An 18,366-nucleotide genomic window follows, 5' to 3' on the forward strand; every position below is an offset into this window, starting at 1 on the left:
TTCTCTTAACATCCTTTACTTCTGTAAATTCTGCATTTTTTGCATGTGAAAAGTCAACCAGTTTCTACAATTTCAATCTTTGTTTGCTTTTTCCCTTTTGAAAAAAATTAGAGACAGCTTCATTACATTAGAAACCTTTTCTTTTAGAGAATCATTGGAAGAAGAATGACAAGCAGCCCAGTTTAATTTCAAACGTTAATATATTTTCTATTTTATAAGGAACATATGTATCTTTCACCCCTTATTTGCAGCAACTGTGGCATCCTCATAAAAAGGGGTGAAATTTGTAAGATGCCTCTTAAAATAAATATTTCTTTTTTATAAAATAATAAAACTTCAAATAAATATTCTTTACACTAAACAATATGTTGAAAAAATTAGAAAATAAAGACTGGATTTTACTGTAACTGTACAATATACATGAAGTCCAAAAGGGGAGTGGGGAAATCAGAGTCTTGAGGAGCTTCTGTAAGGCAAAATACAATCTAAAACATACTGATTGATTTCACATTCTTTTGAATGTACAACATATTAGTATAATATTTCGTGACCTGTGCCATATATTCTATGACACTCATGTTTTCACAGTTGAAAATATCCTATATACAAAAATATATAGCACATCTCTGGCAGAAGATAATTGGGAGTAGGGTGAAGTAGTCTTCTAATTTACAAATGTACTATTCATTAAAAAAACCAAAACACACACGCACACACATACAACATAACAGATTACCTAGGAGTGTCTGAGTTGCGTTAGCTTATGCAATATTTGGGTCCTGCAAAGTGTACCCCCTTCTGAGCTCCAATGGGTAGATTCTAAGATACATATCCATTAACTAGGCCCATGCAAACACACAGGAAAAAAGCAGGTCACTGCAAACTTCAATGTCCCCTGACCCTCCCCCAATCCTCTTAAACAGTGCCACAATTATAGCTCTTCTAGTTGGCTGCACATGATGTTACAGAAGAATCCTTGTAATTTGCCACACTTCCGATCAGTAATGCTATGTTGGCTTTTCCAGGTTTCTGGGTGGAACATTGGGAACTTTGCAGCACACGGTGTTGGAGTGTTTACAGCGGCAGCCAGGCCGATTTACCTGGTCGTAACAGCCCTGGCACAATTTAAGGCAACCCTTGGCCGGCAGGTAGCACCACAAGCAAGGCAGAAAGAGGGATACAACCCCCATGGTGGACCACCGAGTGCAGCAGTGAGACTGGCTACAAGAGCAAGGGTTATCGGCACAGTTGTCCTCATCGTCATTGGAGCAGTGGTAGAAAAGCCCCTTCACACAGCAGACACAAGTCCCATAATCAACCACATTCTGGGGTGAGCAAAGGCACTGCTTGTCACAGATCCAACAGGAAGGAAGGGTTCGTGGATAAGTGCACTCCTTACACTTACATTTCCCGCAGTCCTCACATCGGTAGACATGCATCTGGAGATCTTCTTTGCTGGGAGGCTTAAGCTCGCTCACCTTCAGCTCCGACTTGGGTTGCACTCGGATTATCCCGTCCACAACTGTCCCCAAAGATGACCCCAGAAGTCTCTGTTCTGAGGAGTTGCTACTGGTACTTGTCCTTGTACTGGCCCGTGAGCCGGTGCTGACTGTGCTAATGGAACGGGACAAGGGGACCCGGGAAGAGACGTGGGCTGGGGGATGCTGGACCCTGCCGAGATGCCGCTGCTCAGTCAACCCATGTGGCCTCTCGCTTTTGTGCTGGACTGGAGGGCGTGAGGCAGGCTTTACCCCAGGCCGCGGGGCCACAGTCGGTGGTTCCGTGTACTCATTTGTGTTTCGGATTGCCTTGATCTGGTCCAAGGACAAAACGTGAACCTGCTGCACCAGAACATCCCTTGGGTCAGAGTCGCCAAACTGTCTCCCACTGTCATGCTGACCCCGTAGTAAGGGCTGTGACCCGCTGCCATTCTGAGCTCTTGTCTCCATCAGTACTCTGAAGAGTGATCACTCCAGGAGGGTTAGAACACATCTGAATTCCTATGAAAGAGGAAGAGAGGATTAATGTTGTTCCCTTTTAAAACCTTTTCAGGTGATATTTGGAGGGCAGAGGTGGTGGTTTTGCCATGCAACATGCTTTAGTATCATATACAGTAGAGTCTCACTTATCCAACACTCGCTTATCCAAGTTTCTGGATTATCCAAGCCATTTTTGTAGTCAATATATCGTGATATTTTGGTGCTAAATTAGTAAATACAGTAATTATAACATAACATTACTGCATATTGAACTGCTTTTTCTGTCAAATTTGTTGTAAAACATGATGTTTTTGTGCTTAATTTGTAAAATCATAACCTAATTTGATGTTTAATAGGCTTTTCCTTAATCCCTCCTTATTATCCAAGATATTCACTTATCCAAGCTTCTGCCAGCCCGTTTAGCTTGGATAAGTGAGACTCTACTGTACATCGTAACACTCAGTCACTGAAAGAAAAGAGAATCCAACATTTACTTATAAATACCTGGTATCAATTAAAGGAGCCTTTCTTTATGGACCTCCTAAATGCAAACCAGTTCTACAGATAATACATTCTTTTCTCTAGATATTCATCCATTTCTGACTCAGTATCACACCTGGATATTTTCCCATAAGGAGAAATACAGAATTTGCACTGTTAACACAAACTTAAAGAAGGCTTAGTTTACCTCCTAAATCCACATTTCAGAAAGCTATTGCTTCACACCCTAACACATGTACCTGTGTGATATTTGTTTGCAAGCATTTATTTTATTTTATCCATATTTTATATTTCCATGCCTTAAAACTGTAACAAGTGAAGAGGGTTTCCACGTGCCATCCACAATTTCTACTTGTGGCATTTGAAGAATTTCAAACCTTTCACCAAATACTCCAGTTGATGTATCTCAAGAATGCAGCTCAATCTTAAGAACATTCACATAAGGACCACTTAGAATACTATGACTTACCACACTTTCCCTGTCCTCCACCCATGAAAGGCTACAGCCTAAGCTATGGGGAAAAGAGATCCCCTCTGTACCCCACATAACATTGTTGGAATTCAACCACTCCCTCGTTGTGTGCCTTCAAGTAATTCCAGACTTATGGCCACTCAAAAGAGCAACTGTCACAGGTTTTCATGGAAAGAGTTGTTCAGAGGGAGTGTCCTTTTGTATTCCTCTAAAGTTGAGAGACTGTGACCTGACCAAGGTCACCTAGTGGGTTTCCATGGTTGTGCAGGGATTCAAACCTTGGTCTCTCCACAGTCATAATCCAGTGCTTAAATCGCTACACCATGACATCTCTCATAATTAACCATGCTTACAAGCAAAATGGGATTTGGTAATGTCAGATCTGTATCCAGTGCAAATCTAGCCTCTCTGTACTTTAATCACATAGAAATGAAATTCAAAATTCTGGTGTAATTTTTCCCAATAAAAACACCGAGGAATAAGGTCCACCATAAATTAATGCTGTGCCAGATGTTAAGAGTATGAACAAAACATCTTTCTCCAGAATTTTCATACTGATTCCCCATTTTGCAATTCTAAGTACTAAAACCTGAACATTACAATGCTGGGCACTGTAAAGGCTTTTATTGTACATTCATAACACCTAGAGATAATCCATTTACTTCCTGGATGTTGCCAGCAGAGGTGGTTTGGCTTACAAATATCTTGCGTGCAAACTATAAACCACATGGTTCCAGGAAAAGGCATATAACAATACTGCTCCAATTTAAACCATGCTACAAGCAGGATGTTTTTTTATATGGAAGCTTAATAAGCCATACACCACAAAGTAACAAAACTGTCAACATGTAAAACTATTAAACGTTGCTGTATAAAAATGTGGATTTCTCACAACTTAGTTTGCAAAGCCTTGTGCCTGGCATACGACTTAGTTTACAAAGTTATATTCTGCTGAAGGAGAACAGTATCAAGCACATTAATCTCACTGTAATCCTATGCATATCTGGGAGCATGCTTCACTGAATTTGGTAGAAGGTACTTTGGAGTATGTTTAAGTATAAGCTTAGGCTGCAAATCCCAGTGAACTCTGCAGGACGTCTTTCATGCATTAGATCATTGCCATCCTACACTCGTTCACTTTCAAGTTAGCCAAAGTAAACTCTATGGGACCGTTTGAACTTATTCTCAAAAAGTCTGGTGCAAATTTGCGTTTCAAAAGGTAACACAGAGAAAACCACCCAAAAGCATCCACATAAGTGGGATGTTGCTTTCCAAAAGGTACTAAATCCTTCTGAATTGATTTTGCAAGAAGTGAAAAGAAAGGGCTAAGGATGTGCATTATTTTGCTAGAAAATGTAATTTTCCAAGCTCTGGTTTGATACAGTTTGGTAGTTTTGCTTTGTGCATAATATTCCACTCCTAGCCAACCATGTGCTATAACTCATTTCTCAATTTTGGGGGATTTGGTACTTTTTGGAATCCAACTCCACATAAGTGCCTTCAAGTTGCCTGTTGACTTGTGGTGACCTCATGAACTTTGTAGTGTTTCTTTAAGCAAGGAATATTTAGACGTTGTTTAGCATGGGCAGTTTCCCACCTAAATATTAACCAGGGCTGACCCTATTAGCTTTTAATAACCTGCTGTAATGTCTAGGTGAGAGACATGGCATATAATTCTCCACTCTATATTTTAAAGCCATGGAAAATCTGTTAACTTCAGGACTGTGGGCTTAAATGAATCCTACTTCCAAGTAGGCTTGCAGTTCAGAACTCATCACAATAATATTAATCTGGGATCTTCCCTCCTTCTACCTATCCACCATCTACCACTGGGCACCATTTCTTCTTCTCCTCATTAGGAGATACTCTTCCTTTTCTGTATCAAGCAGGGAAGAGCCTAGCAGGTGGCATCTCAGGAGCCTGTCTGCTTTCCTCTAGGTTGCCCTGCCCTGCCCCAAAGGAACCCCCCACAGGAAGACAGGAGACAACCTGGAGATAAACAGGAGACATCCTGGTGGGAGGGAAGAGAGGAGTGAATAGCGCTTCTAATAAGATTGCCTTATCAGGAGAGCTTGGCGGCCTTCCCTTCCTTCCTCCTCCCAGCAGGAGATGGTGAAGGGCTCTTTCCGCACTTCAGTTATGTAAAAAGCCTCCTCCATTTCTGTCTCCACTCCAATCACCTTCCAGGCAGGTAGGGAGATGGATGCTTCCTCCTCACAACACGCGCCCAAAGAAATGCCTCCCAATCCTACTAAACTCCAAGATCTAAGTAGTGCCTTCTTGTAAGAAGGTTTCCCCCTCCAGCGCTTGCTAGGCATTTTGTCTAATTTGTGTAAATTTCAAGCAAATCCCCATCTCATGAATTACAAAGTAGCACTCTGAACTCTCCCCCCCTTTCCTGTGTTTTTGCATTACAAGCAGCCTCCCCACCTCTGAGAATGGGATTGCCCCAGGAAAAAGCTCATTCTCACCCCACAGAGATCCAGCAATATCTGCCATTCAGGCAAGACAGGGCTATTTTCTCCCCTCCTCGACTGAAACACACCCTGTTTTTCTGCTAATATGACACAGTTGTTGAAAGCAAGGAGGCAGGGCAGGCACACACGCATGCAGGGCAGTCTTGGAAAGTTTTTTTTTTGTGTGCCTGGCTGCTTAAGGATTTGTTGGAACGGATGAGCTCACATGCTTGCCAAATGCCAAAGTCCATTCAGGGGCAAAAGAAAAAAAAAGTAATAGTTTCCTCTCTGGTTAAATAATTCTGCCAAGAGAGAGAGCGAGAGGTGAAGGGTCTTGGGGCCCTTCCACACAGCCATATAAGCCAGAGTATCAAGGCAGAAAATCCCATAATATCTGCTTTGTACTGGGTTATCTGAGTCTACACTGCCATATATTCCAGTTCAAAACAGATAATGTGGGATTTTATTCAGCTGTGTGAAAGGGGTCTTAGTTAGTCAGTTTACTAAGGATCTGTATGGTACATCATGAACCTCTACAAAACTCCAGCTGTCTTTTCTCCTGGAAAAGGCAACGGGAATTTGATAGTTGGGGTTCAGGGCCTTTGAAACATCCTTCTGAGGTCCCCCGCACCCACTCCTTCATTCCCATATTCAGGGCTGTGATCATCAGCCTATGCAAACGAAGGGCAAATGAAGCCAGATGCAAGAAAGGAAGATCAACAGCCATTTCTAACACAATACAACTTTTTCAAAGAAAAAGGAAGGCGGAGGGGGCATGAAGCAGATGTCAAAAAGGGCTGTTCCCAAGGCAATAAGGTGGCGAGAGATTCCTTCTTTACTTCCTTCCTCTCTCCCTTCACAGACAAATGTATATAGATAGACAGATTTTATGGTGGCCCCATGGGTTTTCTTAGGCAAGGAATACTCAGAAGGGGCTTTTCCACTTTCTTTCTCTGAAATACAACCTACATTTTCAGTAAAACAGCCTATATTGCAGAGGAAGGAATTGGCAAAACCACCTCTGGGTATTTTAGAAAATACCCTGAGATTCACGGGGTTGCCTTACGCCTATAAGGTCAGGAACACACACACATGAACCAAAACAATGCAGATTTCAACTAGGCAACCACTCACTTCCGATCTGCACCCACACAGACTTCCCCTACACGGGCAAGATCCCCTCTTGACAGGATCTTGGGATCCTGTCAGGCACAGATTTCTTGGCAGGGCTGCACTGTAATCCTACAGTGTAGATGAGAAGATGCCTTCCCATCTACACTGTAGGATTACTGCACTTTGACGCCACTTGAACTTTCATGGCTCCAAACAGTGGGATTAATGCAATTGTACTTTGACAATGTCAGCCTTCTTTGCCAAGAGTGCCAATGTACATCTCCTATAATTCCATAGTATGAAGCCAGGGCAGTGCCAAGTGGTGTTAAACTGCATTCATACTACAATGTGGATGCAGTCCAAAGCTGCAAAGGGAATAGGGCAAATCTGCCATTGGCCAAACCATCTGGAAGGAAGGGACTCTACAAGCCCCCAGTTGGAGAAAACTTGAAAACATTAGTGTTGTCCAAGGCTTTCATTACGGGCTGTATGGCCATGTTCCAGAAGCATTCTCTCCTGACGTTTTGCCTGCATCTATAGCAGCCATTGAAATTCACAATGATGTGGACAATTTCAACAGAAAGGAGGAAACCATGAAAATGGAACAAAATCTGGCTACCAGTATTTAAAAATACTCGAAAATCAGGATAGTAAATAAAGAACAATACTCGGAAAACAGAGGAATTCCAGACATCAATCAATCAGGGCCAGCTAACACCTCCTAACAAAGGATTCCCCCAGGAAGTAAGCAGCCAGTCCTTGAATCTGCAATGCCATTCAATGCTAAACAAGGTGGCCCATTGCTACATTAACACTTGCTTCCAACAGACAAGAGCTCTTTTCTCCCACCTTGGATGTTCCACAGATATATAAACCCCTCTTGCTTAGTTTTCACAACTTCTGAGGATGCCTGCCACAGATGCAGGCGAAACGTCAGGAGAGAATGCTTCTGGAACATGGCCACACAGACCTCCAAACCCGATCCCTTTTTTGAAAACCCTCGCGACCAAAGTGTGCCCTCTTCCTCCTCCCCAGTTGCAGCCCCTTCTTTGCCTAGGAGTCTTTCCCCCTCTCTTCTTCCCAAGGCATTTGTTTCGTCAAGATGCAAAAAATAGAGGGGGGGGGGGGTTCCCTATCCGTTCCATTAACGAGACAAATACCCGCTCCCCTTCTCTCCCCTTGATTTCTTCTTCTTCCCAATCCAAACCCACCAAAACATGAAACCAAAGCCTTCTTGATACCCCCCCCCCCCCAAAAAAAAAACCCCTAACAACTCACTTCAAGTCCAGGTTGCAAGCCAGAAGAATCATTGAAACGTCGGGTTGCTGAGTTTCCTTTTCCGAAATCCAAGGGAAAAGTCGGGGCTCCTCGCGTCCCACCGGAGGCGAATAAATGGCAAAGCAAACTAAACTAAAGGCAAGGATGTTTGTTTCGGAAGGCGCCCCTTTTTCTGTCAAGTCGGGGCGAGGTTGCCTTGTCCTGGCTCCGTAGTTGGATTCCTTCCTCGCTGCGTTATTTCTTCTTTTTCTCAATGAACCAGAGGCCGATTCGTCAATCCGGAGTCGCTCTCGGGCCACGCATCATAACACACATGGCCAGCGACATCGAAAAGTGGCCTGAATGGACCGCGCGAGGCGGTTTGGTGTCAGTTTCTGGCAAAAAAAATTAAGATCCCCAAAGTGACTTCTAGAGAGTCCGGTGGCTTCTTCTATCTATAGTCCGGAGCGGCGGCGACGATCTCCAGGAAAACCTGCTTTAAATCTTTGATAAGAGTTACGGTGTGGACGCGGAATAGCGGCGAGTCGGTTTGGCCGGAGGGTGGTTTCTGCAGAAACGTGGGATCGCGCGTGGTTTCTCTCTTTCCAAGGTGTGCGCGACCCCAAAGCCAGGCAGAAGAGGCACGGCTGGCTGGAAAGAAGGAGGGGGAAGCCAAGCCAGAAGCAACCCGCCCGATTTCCCCGCTTTCCCCCTTCCCCAGCAGAGTCCGGGCGCTGGAGCAAGGTCTGCGCAGGAAAAGGCAGCTTGGAGATCCGGGCGGCGTTTTTCTGCCGCCTCCCCTCCTTCCCTCGCTCGCTCCCTTCCCTTCCCACCCCTCCCCTCCCTCCCTCCCTTTCTTCTTCTTCTTCTTTCCGGAGGAGGCAGGGTGAGCTCTCTCCGCTCAAAGCCGCAGTAAATGGCGTCATGTGGATCCGAGGAGGAACAGAGCAGTTGTTGTCCCGGAGGATATATCGCATCCGGTCCCGCCTCGTTGCCCCCCCCCCTTTCTCCCTCTTCCTCCCCCCTCCCTTCTCGCAACGAGTGCCAGAATGGGGGCGCGTGTGCGCATGCGTGCGCGTCTCTCTTTTCCCCTGCCTGCTTGCTTGCTTGCTTGGACTCAGCTCCTCGTCGCTCATTCAAAAGGGCAACGCCGGCGGAGACACTCCAGAGCGGCTGCTCACTGGGGCAAAGCAGTGGAAAAGAAGGGGCTTTGAGGAAGCTGTGTTCTTCTCTGCCTTGAAACTGCAGCATATGGTCAGTGTAGACTCACAGGACAGTGTAGAAGGGGCCTGAGGCGAGGCAGGCACTCTGGAAAAGACTCTTTTGAAGTGCATCGACAGGTACGGGCAAACTTCGGCCCTCCGGCCCTCCACAGTTCCTAATGGGAGTTTAAGTCCAAAACACCTCGAGGGCCAAGGTTTGCCCATGCCTGCTGTAGAAGGAAGGTAGCCTGTACTGCCTGGGCTCAATTCTAGGGGATGGTAGGAATTGTACTTGGATTTGGCAGAAATGGCAAAAGGCCTTGGAAAACTACAGCTCCCAGAATTGCAAGGGATTGAGTCAAAGCCGTGACAAGGGGATGTCATAGAATAATAGAATTGTAGAGTTGGAAGAGACCTCACAGGCCATCCAGCCCAACCCGCTGCAAGAAGCAGGAAAATCTCATTCAAAGCACCCTCGGCAGATGGCCATCCAGCCTCTACTTAAAATCGAGTCCTGGGAGTTGTAGATTAGGGAAGCACCGGCATTCTTTGTAAGAAAAGCCTCAATGCCTGGTCAAACTACAACTCCCATTATTCCATGGCAACTACAGTAGAGTCTCACTTATCCAACATCCGCTTATCCAACATTCTGGATTATCCAACACATTTTTGTAGTCAATGTTTTCAATACATCATGATATTTTGGTGCTAAATTCAGAAATACAGTATTTACAATGTAGAATTACTGCCTATTGAACTACTTTTTCTGTCAAATTTGTTGTCTAACATGATGTTTTGGTGCTTCATTTGTAAAATCATAACCTAATTTGATGTCTAATAGGCTTCTCCTTAATCTCTCCTTATTATCCAACATATTTGCTTATCCAACATTCTGCCGGCCCATTTATGTTGGATAAATGAGACTCTACTGTAATTGCCAAACTGCATTCCATCGACAGTGAAGATGAGCCCCTCATCTCAGAATTCAAGGGGAAGGCTGTTACATGCCTCAAACTTTTCTCCCTAGCTTTACTTGCGAGTCCACACTGCACAGGGATCAATCAGTGTAAACGGGAAGAACAACGCCCCAATGAACGAAGCTGTAGTTTTACAAGGTTTACAAGCCTCCTCTGCCCAAGAGTACTAGCAGCGGGTTAAATCACTGAGCTGCTGAACTTGCTGACCGAAAGATCGGCAGTTTGAATCCAGGAAGCAGGGCGAGCTCCCGTTGTTAGCCCCAGCTTCTTTCAACCTAGCCGTTCGAAAACATGCAAATGTGAATAGATCAATAGGTAACGCTCTGGCAGGAAGGTACCAGCACTCCATGCAGTCATGCCGGCCACATGACCTTGGAGGTGTCTGTGGACAACGCCGGCTCTTTGGCTTAAAAATGGAGATGAGCACCAACCCCCAGAGTCAGACATGACTAGACTTGTCGGGAAAATATTTTCCTTCGCCTAAAGGACAACACTCACAATATCATAGCATTGTACCAGGGCAGTTCAACAGTGTAGATGCACCCTAAAAGACCGAGACCCTGCTCTCCACCTTTGCCCCTTGTTTATTCATTCAGTCACTTCTGACTCTTAATGACTTCATGGATCAGCCCATGACAGAGCTTCCTATCAGCTGGCCTTTGCCACCCCCAGTTCCTTCAAGGTCAAGCCAGTCACTTCAAGGATACCATCTATCCATCTTGCGCTTGGTCAGCCCCTCTTCCTTTTTCCTTTCATTTCCCCCAGCATCACTCTCTTCTCCAGGCTTTCCTGTCTTCTCATTAAGTGGCCAGAGTACTTCGCTTTGCCCCTACCCTTTGATAATCCAGGCATGGATATTAAAGGTGCCACTGCTCCTTTTACTCCAAAAGAAGGAAAGGGCACATGGTGGGAGGATAGGATTGCATCATGAAGGTTGCACTTCCTAAATCCCTTTCTCTTGGAAAAGGCAGGTAATCTAATCACTTGGCCAAGTGGAGAGGAAGAGAGGTGAAAGAAAGGGATCAGTCTCTGGATTATCCCCACTGGCGACTGCAGGGACAAATCTCAGCCTTTCCTCCCCCTGATCTTTTCAAAAGGTGCCAACCTTCAAGCAAAGGCTGCTCCTCTCCTTTCCAGCCCACTTTTGAAAATCTGGTACCTCTGCACTGTTGGATTGATGCAGTTTGATACCACTTTGAACTGCCATGGCTCAAAGCTGTGGAATCATGGGAGTTGTAATTTTGCAAGGTCTTTAGCAAAGCAGTGGCAGAGAAAGGGCTTTGCGGAGACTGTGATCTTCGCATATAGAGTCAGTGTAGTCCAGTATATAGTCAGTGTAGACTCATATAGTGCTGTTATAAGGTAGTGTAGAAGGGACCAAAGGTGAAACGGCCACTCTGGAAACACTCTTGAGTGCATCGGTACTGTAGAACAGGCATGGGCAAACTTTGGCCTTCCAGGTTTTCTGGACTTCGACTCTCACAATTCCTAACAGCCGGTAGATTACAGACTAGATTTTTAGAAATGCAGCCTATATTTCAGAGGAAGGAATTGGAAAAACCACCTCTAGGTATATATACCCTGAGATTCATGGAGTTGCCTTAAGCCTGTATATATAACCTGTTAGGAATTGTGGGAGTTGAAGTCCAAAACACCTGGAGGGCCAAAGTTTGTCCATGCCTGCTGTAGAAGGAAGGAACTCTGAACTGCCCTGGCTCAATGCTGGGGGGTATATTTTTTTAATTGTGTCAGAAGAAAACGGAGAGTACAGTTGTAATATATTTAAAAACACGAAGTTAAAATCTTGGCATTATACTAAATGTCCTTTGATCAGTAACTGGCCACTTGGATGCACCCGAAAAGGCCGAGACCTTGCGTTCCACCTTTGCCCCTACCATTTGATAAATCCAGGCATGGATATTAAAGGTACCACTTCCCTTTTTACTCCAAAAGAAGGAAAGGGCACATGGTGGGAGGATAGGATTGCATCATGAAGGTTGCACTTCCTAAATCCGTTTCTCTTGGAAAAGGGAAGGTAATCCAATCACCTCGCCGAGTGGCGAGGGAGAGAGGTGAAACAAAGGGATCAGTTGCTGGATTATCCCCATTGGAGCTGTGGGGACCTCTCCCTTATATTTTCAAAAGGTGCCAACCTTCAAGAAAAGGTTCCTTGCCAGCCCTCTTTCGAAAATGGGATACCTGGTGCCTCTGCACTGTGTGATTAGTGTAGTTTGATACCACTTGAACTGCCATGGCTCAAATCTGTGGAATCATGGGAGTTGTAATTGTGCAAGGTCTTTAGCCTTCTCTGCCAATGAATACAGGTACCTCATCGAACTGCAAATCCCAGGATTCTATAGCATTGGGCTTTGGAGTCAATGCACCATCCAAGTGTGTTCATTTCATAGTGTCGATGCCACAACCGTGGCACAGAAGGAGCAAAAGATGTTAATTCCATATGACCTCTACTCTGGACAAGCTCCAGAAGGCTCCATGTTGGGAAAGCTGCTCAGATTTGTGACTTTGTTTTGCACCTGGTGCTCACCTGGTGAGGACTAGAATTCCCATCATTCTTCACCATTAGCCAGGCTCAATGGAGCATTTGGGAGATGAAACATGAAACATCTAGAATAGTGGTTCTCCAACTCTGGTCCTTTAGAACATTGTAAAACTTTTAGAACAAGTAATACAGTCAGCTCTCCACCTTCACTGGAGTTAAGGACACAAGATCTGTCAAAAGTGAAAAATAGAAACAATGGTATTATTTTAACCAGAGTGATCTCTGAAGCCCCTTCTACACTGCAATATAATCCACATTATCTTCTTTGAACTGGATTATATGAGTCTACACTGTCATATAATCCAGTTCAAAGCAGATAATCTGGATTTTATATTGCAGTCTAGAAGGGGCCTAGGTCCTCCACTGTGGTCAACTTCCAGCAGACATACCGAAGAACCTAAGAGTTTCCTAAAGAGAACATTTCAATAACATCTATGGGTCAAACTGGCTGGGACTTCTCAGAGCTGAAGTTCAAAACACCTGAAAACTAAACTTTCAAAATTCCTTATCTCGGGTGTCAAAAAAGTTTTCCTACCATATACTTTCATAGCATGAGCAGGTGAATCTAGCAAGGTGAAGGTAGAAAACCACCACTGGAATCATATAAACTGGAATTTAATTTCTAATGTCATCTTAATAGTTCTCCATTCATTCCTCATTATATAAAAAAATAAGAATACTGTTGTTTTTATTACTCTCTGATATCATGCCAGATCATCTAAGCTAACAGCCCTCTGGGTATCTTTTACTTTGGGGTAATTTCACCAGTCACTACAACAGTGTCAAAGAAGCATCTTAAGGTTCGGGATTTAGCAATGTGATCCATAAATCACACACAATTACTTTTTTTCTTATAGACTGTAGGACAAACACCATCTGTTATGAAAAGAAGGCACCTGCAACGCTTCTATGTTTTATGGTTCATGCTGTCTTCCTGTTGAAATGGAGGGGCGGTGAAGTTCTGTTCTTTCCAGATGTGCTCTTTGAATAGAATGATAGAATAAGATTTATTTCCCACCCACGAATCTTAGCTTTGAAATCAGGTTTAGAAACTTCATCCCAATCCTGTACATGCTTCCACAGGAATAGTGTGTAGGTGAGCTTGAATTTACTCATAAAGGCCTACTTTAGTTATAATCCTTGTACAGTTTTTTGAGCTATGTTGTTATGTGCCATTAAGTCCTTTCTGATTTATAGCAATCTCATCACAGAGTTCGGTGCCGCTGTGGCAGTGGGTTAAACCCTTGTACCAGCTGAGCTGCTAACCTGAAGGTTGGGTTGCTGACCTGAAGGTTGCCAGTTTGATTCCGTGAGACAGGGTGAACTCCTGTCTGTCAGCTCTAGCTTCTGGGGACATGAGAGAAGCCTCCCAGCTAACACATCCGGGCGTCCCCTGGGCAACATCTCTGTAGACTGCCAGTTCTCTCAAACCAGAAGCGACTTGCAGTATGTTCTCAAGTCGCTTCTGACACAAAAAATGACAGAGTTTTCTTGGCAAGATTTGTCTAGACAAAACCAACCTATAAGGCTTTTAAAGTAGAAGGAGCTGTAAGAGTGTTTCCCTTTCTTCTCATTCATGAGTCAACAGTGTAAATATCAAAATTTCCCATTTTGTCCAAGGCAAAAAAATAATGGACTCCAGTTTCACAACAAAGCAGGATTTTGGAAGGTAAATTGAGATATGAAATAGGTCTATTAAATGCAATTCTATTATGAAAAATTGAAGGGAAATTTTTCTTTCTTCTTGATAGGCAATCATGCAGTAGAAATAACAAAATATCGCACCCACTTTTTATTTCATTACTTATTGCTGACATTTATCTGTCCGAATGTGTCTCCCGCTACGACCCACCTCGAAGCTTAAGATCATCAGATGAGGCCCTGCTCACGGTCCCGTCAGCCTCACAGGTGCGGCTGGCGGGGACGAGAGACAGGGCTTTTTCAGTGGTGGCTCCCCACCTATGGAACGCCCTCCCCTTTGAAGTCAGGCAGGCTCCCTCCCTCCTATCCTTCCGTAGGAAGGTTAAAACTTGGTTATGGGGCTAGGCTTTTGAATAATAATTGGGAGCGTTAATTATTATCATGTACACTGAACTCAATCGACAGACCCAGTTTTTTTTTAACTGAACACGCTTACCTGTATTTTATAATGTGTTTTATGAATACTGATGTAAGTTAATTATTTTTAACTGATTTATATTGCACTGTATAATTTTTATATATGTGTTTTTTGTAAGCCGCCCTGAGTCCCCTGTTGGGTGAGAAGGGCGGGATATAAATATTGTAATAAATAAATAAATAATAAAATTTAAAGAATTTTTAAAATAAAAATTCTCTCCCTTCAGTTAATTAACTAAAAAAACCCCCACCCTGTTCCGATAAATCAGTCTTTCCTGCCTTCTCTCATTTTTTTGTTTGTCAAGAGTAACTTGAGAAACTGCAAGTCAGTTCTGATGTGAGAGAATTGGCTGTCTGCAAGGACTTTGCCCAGGTGACGCCCGGATGTCTGATGTTTTACCATCCTTGTGGGAGGCTTCTCTCATGTTCCTGCATGGAGCTGGAGCTGATAGAGGGAGCTCATCCTCACTCTCCCCGGGTTGGATTCAAACCAGCAGCTTTCAGGTCAGCAACCCAACCCTCAATTCAACAGTCTGGCTGGCACAATGGGTTAACCCACTGCACCACCAGGGGCTCCTCATTGTAAACAGGGTTTGGTTTTGGTTTTTTCAAATTCCCTCTTGGAATTCCCTTGAGAATCATTCATTGATAAATATTCAGTTCAATACATTATGTATATTATGATTATTATGATTTTAATGTCCTATCCAACTTGAAAACCTACCTGGTTCCATGGCATTGCAGGTGGCAGATGTCAGATTACGAGTGCTTTTGGTGTGTTTGCCCTCTTGGAGTCAGGTATAGCTCTCAGAGATTTTATGAATGGCAAAGGTCTGCTGATCTCTTGATGCCCACAAGAGGGAGCAGTGAATTGGCTGGACTTGTGTACTATCAGAGAATTTAAAAAAATTATTTGTCTCTTGCCATATAAAGTTACCCTCGATTTTAAGCGCTGCCCGTCACCTTTTCTTTTTAAGGCTGGGATGGGAGGCAGTGGCTTGGAAACAGTATTCACTTCTGGTCATTGAGAGAGCAAAACAGAAGTGAGTGAACAAGTGAGGGAATAATTTTTCCTCCTTGTTAGGTTTTTAACTATCTGTGAATGCAATTTGGATATTTTGCAATCAGGTAAAGAACCTCTCTCCCAGACCCACCCAGCATACAACATTTCAATGGGTGGCTATTCTAAAAAACACATTTTTCCTGCCATTGTGCTCTTATACAGCTACATATGCTATTTGAAAGGAGAGAACAGCCTAAATGGGGACTCCCTCCAAAGATGGAGACTCTGATGGTCTTTACAATACAATCATCCCAGGGTACCTTTCCAAAAGTCCTGGCGATTAGTCTTTTTTTTGGCTATAATTCTCCTATTTCAGATACTAGTAATAGAATCAGCTGCCAGGAAGGCCCTAGACACTGTCCACTTGAGTAGTCTTTGGTGTAACTCTTGTAATATCAATAGATCTGCTTTAGAGTGAGAAAACTGTGATATGGGCAAGTGCAAATTATATTCATTTGATCAGTGTTTATAAGTCTGTAGACCACAAATCTGTTCAATTAAGAGTGACTAATAAATACAGTGGCTATCTGCTTGGGCTTGGTCCCACACACATCCTGTAGATACTAAGCCCATAGATCCTCAAGCCACACACAATGGCATAGTAACAGCGAGTCCCTGTGCAACATGGCAAAATCAAGTCTTGTTTTCTTTTTCTTTTAAAAATATTTTCAAGCTGTGGATGGTTGAATCCATGGATACAAAAAAAATATGGGCTGTAGAAGTGGCCGTATTGATAATATTTCTGAATGTACCTGTTAATATATATGTACTCGCTGGCATATGACTTCTATTTGGAACAGTACTCTCTTTCTGAGGCAAACTTGGACAACTCTATAGTCTCAGAGAAACCAAGATCAGATCACTTGCCATGAATCTATAACCCATATTGCAGTGGTTCTCAACCTGTGGGTCCTCAGATGTTTTGGCCTTCAAAACATCCCAGAAATCCCAACAACTGATAAACTGGCTGAGATTTCTGGGAGCTGGAGGCCAAAACATCTGGGGATCCAGAAGTTGAGAACCTCTGCCAAATTATGTGGAGTTATACTGCCATAACCCAATTGGAGGAAATTTGGAGATGTTGTGCTCCTATGTTCTGATGATATGATGGTGTGGAGATGGGAAGGCAAGGGGGGTAGTTACCTTATCTAACAGTTTTTGAGGATAAAATGAGCAGACAGATCCATAAAGTCTGCCTGGGGATTCCAAAACTAACCTGGCACACTGCGGGCTGGATCTACACTTCTGCATAATACAGTTCAAATGCAGTGTAGACCCATATAATACAGTTCAGTGCACTTTATGGCAGTGTAGATCCAGCTTCAGTTTCTGTGGAGGAAAACCTTTTCTCACCAGTGTTAAAATATAGCCCATGCTGGGTTTTGCACATGAAATTTGGAGGGACACCATCTTGTAAACTAGAACCTGAAGCTTTTAACTCACTGATACTCTTTGGAGTATCAGTGAGTACTCAAAATATGTACTCAATTTATGAAAATATGATAATGCAAATCTGCTATCCCTCATTTTTGTTCTCTTTTAAAACCAATACTGACTGGAGAGTTTTTGTAGTAGTAGCCTGAAAAGGTAATGCATCTGAGTGAATTGACCAAAATGGCTTACCTTTAATTAAAACTGAACGTGGGCCACTAGGACTCAGAATAAGTTTCTTCAAGCCAGAGTTGGTTTCAGCCAAGGGTCCAGGTATTGGTTGCTGCCCTTCATCTGAGAAGATAAAAACTGCTGATAACAAATGCAAATCATATGAAATCATGGGCCAAAATTCCATCATTCATTTTATTTTGGGTTTCTTTCTCTGTTTACTGCATTTTCATCTGGCCAAAGATAGTTGAGAGTTTGGGGGCAGTCCAGAAAATAGTAACCCACCTTTCCATTATGGAACTTATTTTTTTATTTATTGGTGTACTGATCACAAACCACACTGTTTTTTGTTTTTGTTTTTGCTATAGGACAGTACTAACTGCCCCCATCTGGGCTAGCATTGCAATATCAGGTCTGCATGATATGAATGAACAAAGGCTGGGGAATAGGCTGGCTGCAGGGGATAATAGTTTGGTTTCATCCAAATTGCTTCATTCCACTTGCTCTCTTATTTTTTTAAAGTCTAATCTAGAAATTTATTGGGGAAAACAGATGGCTCAAATTGGTTTCTAAACTTGAAGCATTTTTTAAAAACCCTTTAATTGTTGCTAATTGATTCCACATTTAACTCAGATTATACATCAGGTTGATTTATATATGATACTAGCTGTGCCTGGCCACGCGTTGCTGTGGGGAAATATGGTGGTATGGGAAATAAAGTATTGAGGAATTGGTGGTAGTTAAGGTAAAGGATAAAGGTTTTCCCCTGACATTAAGTCCAGTCATGTCTGACTCTGGGGGTTGGTGCTCATCTCCATTTCTAAGCCGAAGAGCCGGCGTTGTCCGTAGACTCCTCCAAGGTCATGTGGGATGACTGCATGGAGCGGCGTTACCTTCCCGCCGGAGCAGTACCTATTGATGCACTCACATTTGCATGTTTTTGAACTTCTGGGTTGGCAGAAGCTGGGGCTAACAGTGGGGGCTCTCTCCGCTCCCCCAATTCAAACCTATGGCCTTTCGGTCCAGAAGTTCAGCAGCTCAGCGCTTTAACACACTGCGCCATCAG

General features: G+C 43.5%; 1 protein-coding gene across 1 annotated transcript; it reads right to left on the reverse strand.

Moving 5' to 3' along the window:
- Positions 1-181: 181 nt before the first annotated feature.
- Positions 182-8,610, reverse strand: spry2 (sprouty RTK signaling antagonist 2). Its single transcript, XM_003218687.4, has 2 exons — positions 7,800-8,610; positions 182-2,000 (listed from the first exon to the last, which is right to left on the reverse strand). Exon 2 carries the CDS (start codon positions 1,947-1,949, stop codon positions 1,008-1,010), a length of 942 nt encoding a protein of 313 aa, XP_003218735.1. The 5' UTR covers positions 1,950-2,000; positions 7,800-8,610; the 3' UTR covers positions 182-1,007.
- Positions 8,611-18,366: the final 9,756 nt, after the last annotated feature.

The sequence above is a fragment of the Anolis carolinensis genome, chromosome 3 (assembly GCF_035594765.1).
Source record: "Anolis carolinensis isolate JA03-04 chromosome 3, rAnoCar3.1.pri, whole genome shotgun sequence".
NCBI classification, from domain to species: domain Eukaryota; kingdom Metazoa; phylum Chordata; class Lepidosauria; order Squamata; family Dactyloidae; genus Anolis; species Anolis carolinensis.

Coding starts and splice junctions, on each gene's coding strand:
- spry2 (XM_003218687.4), bottom strand. CDS start 1,949: ATGGAGACAAGAGCTCAGAATGGCAGCGGGTCACAGCCCTTACTACGG.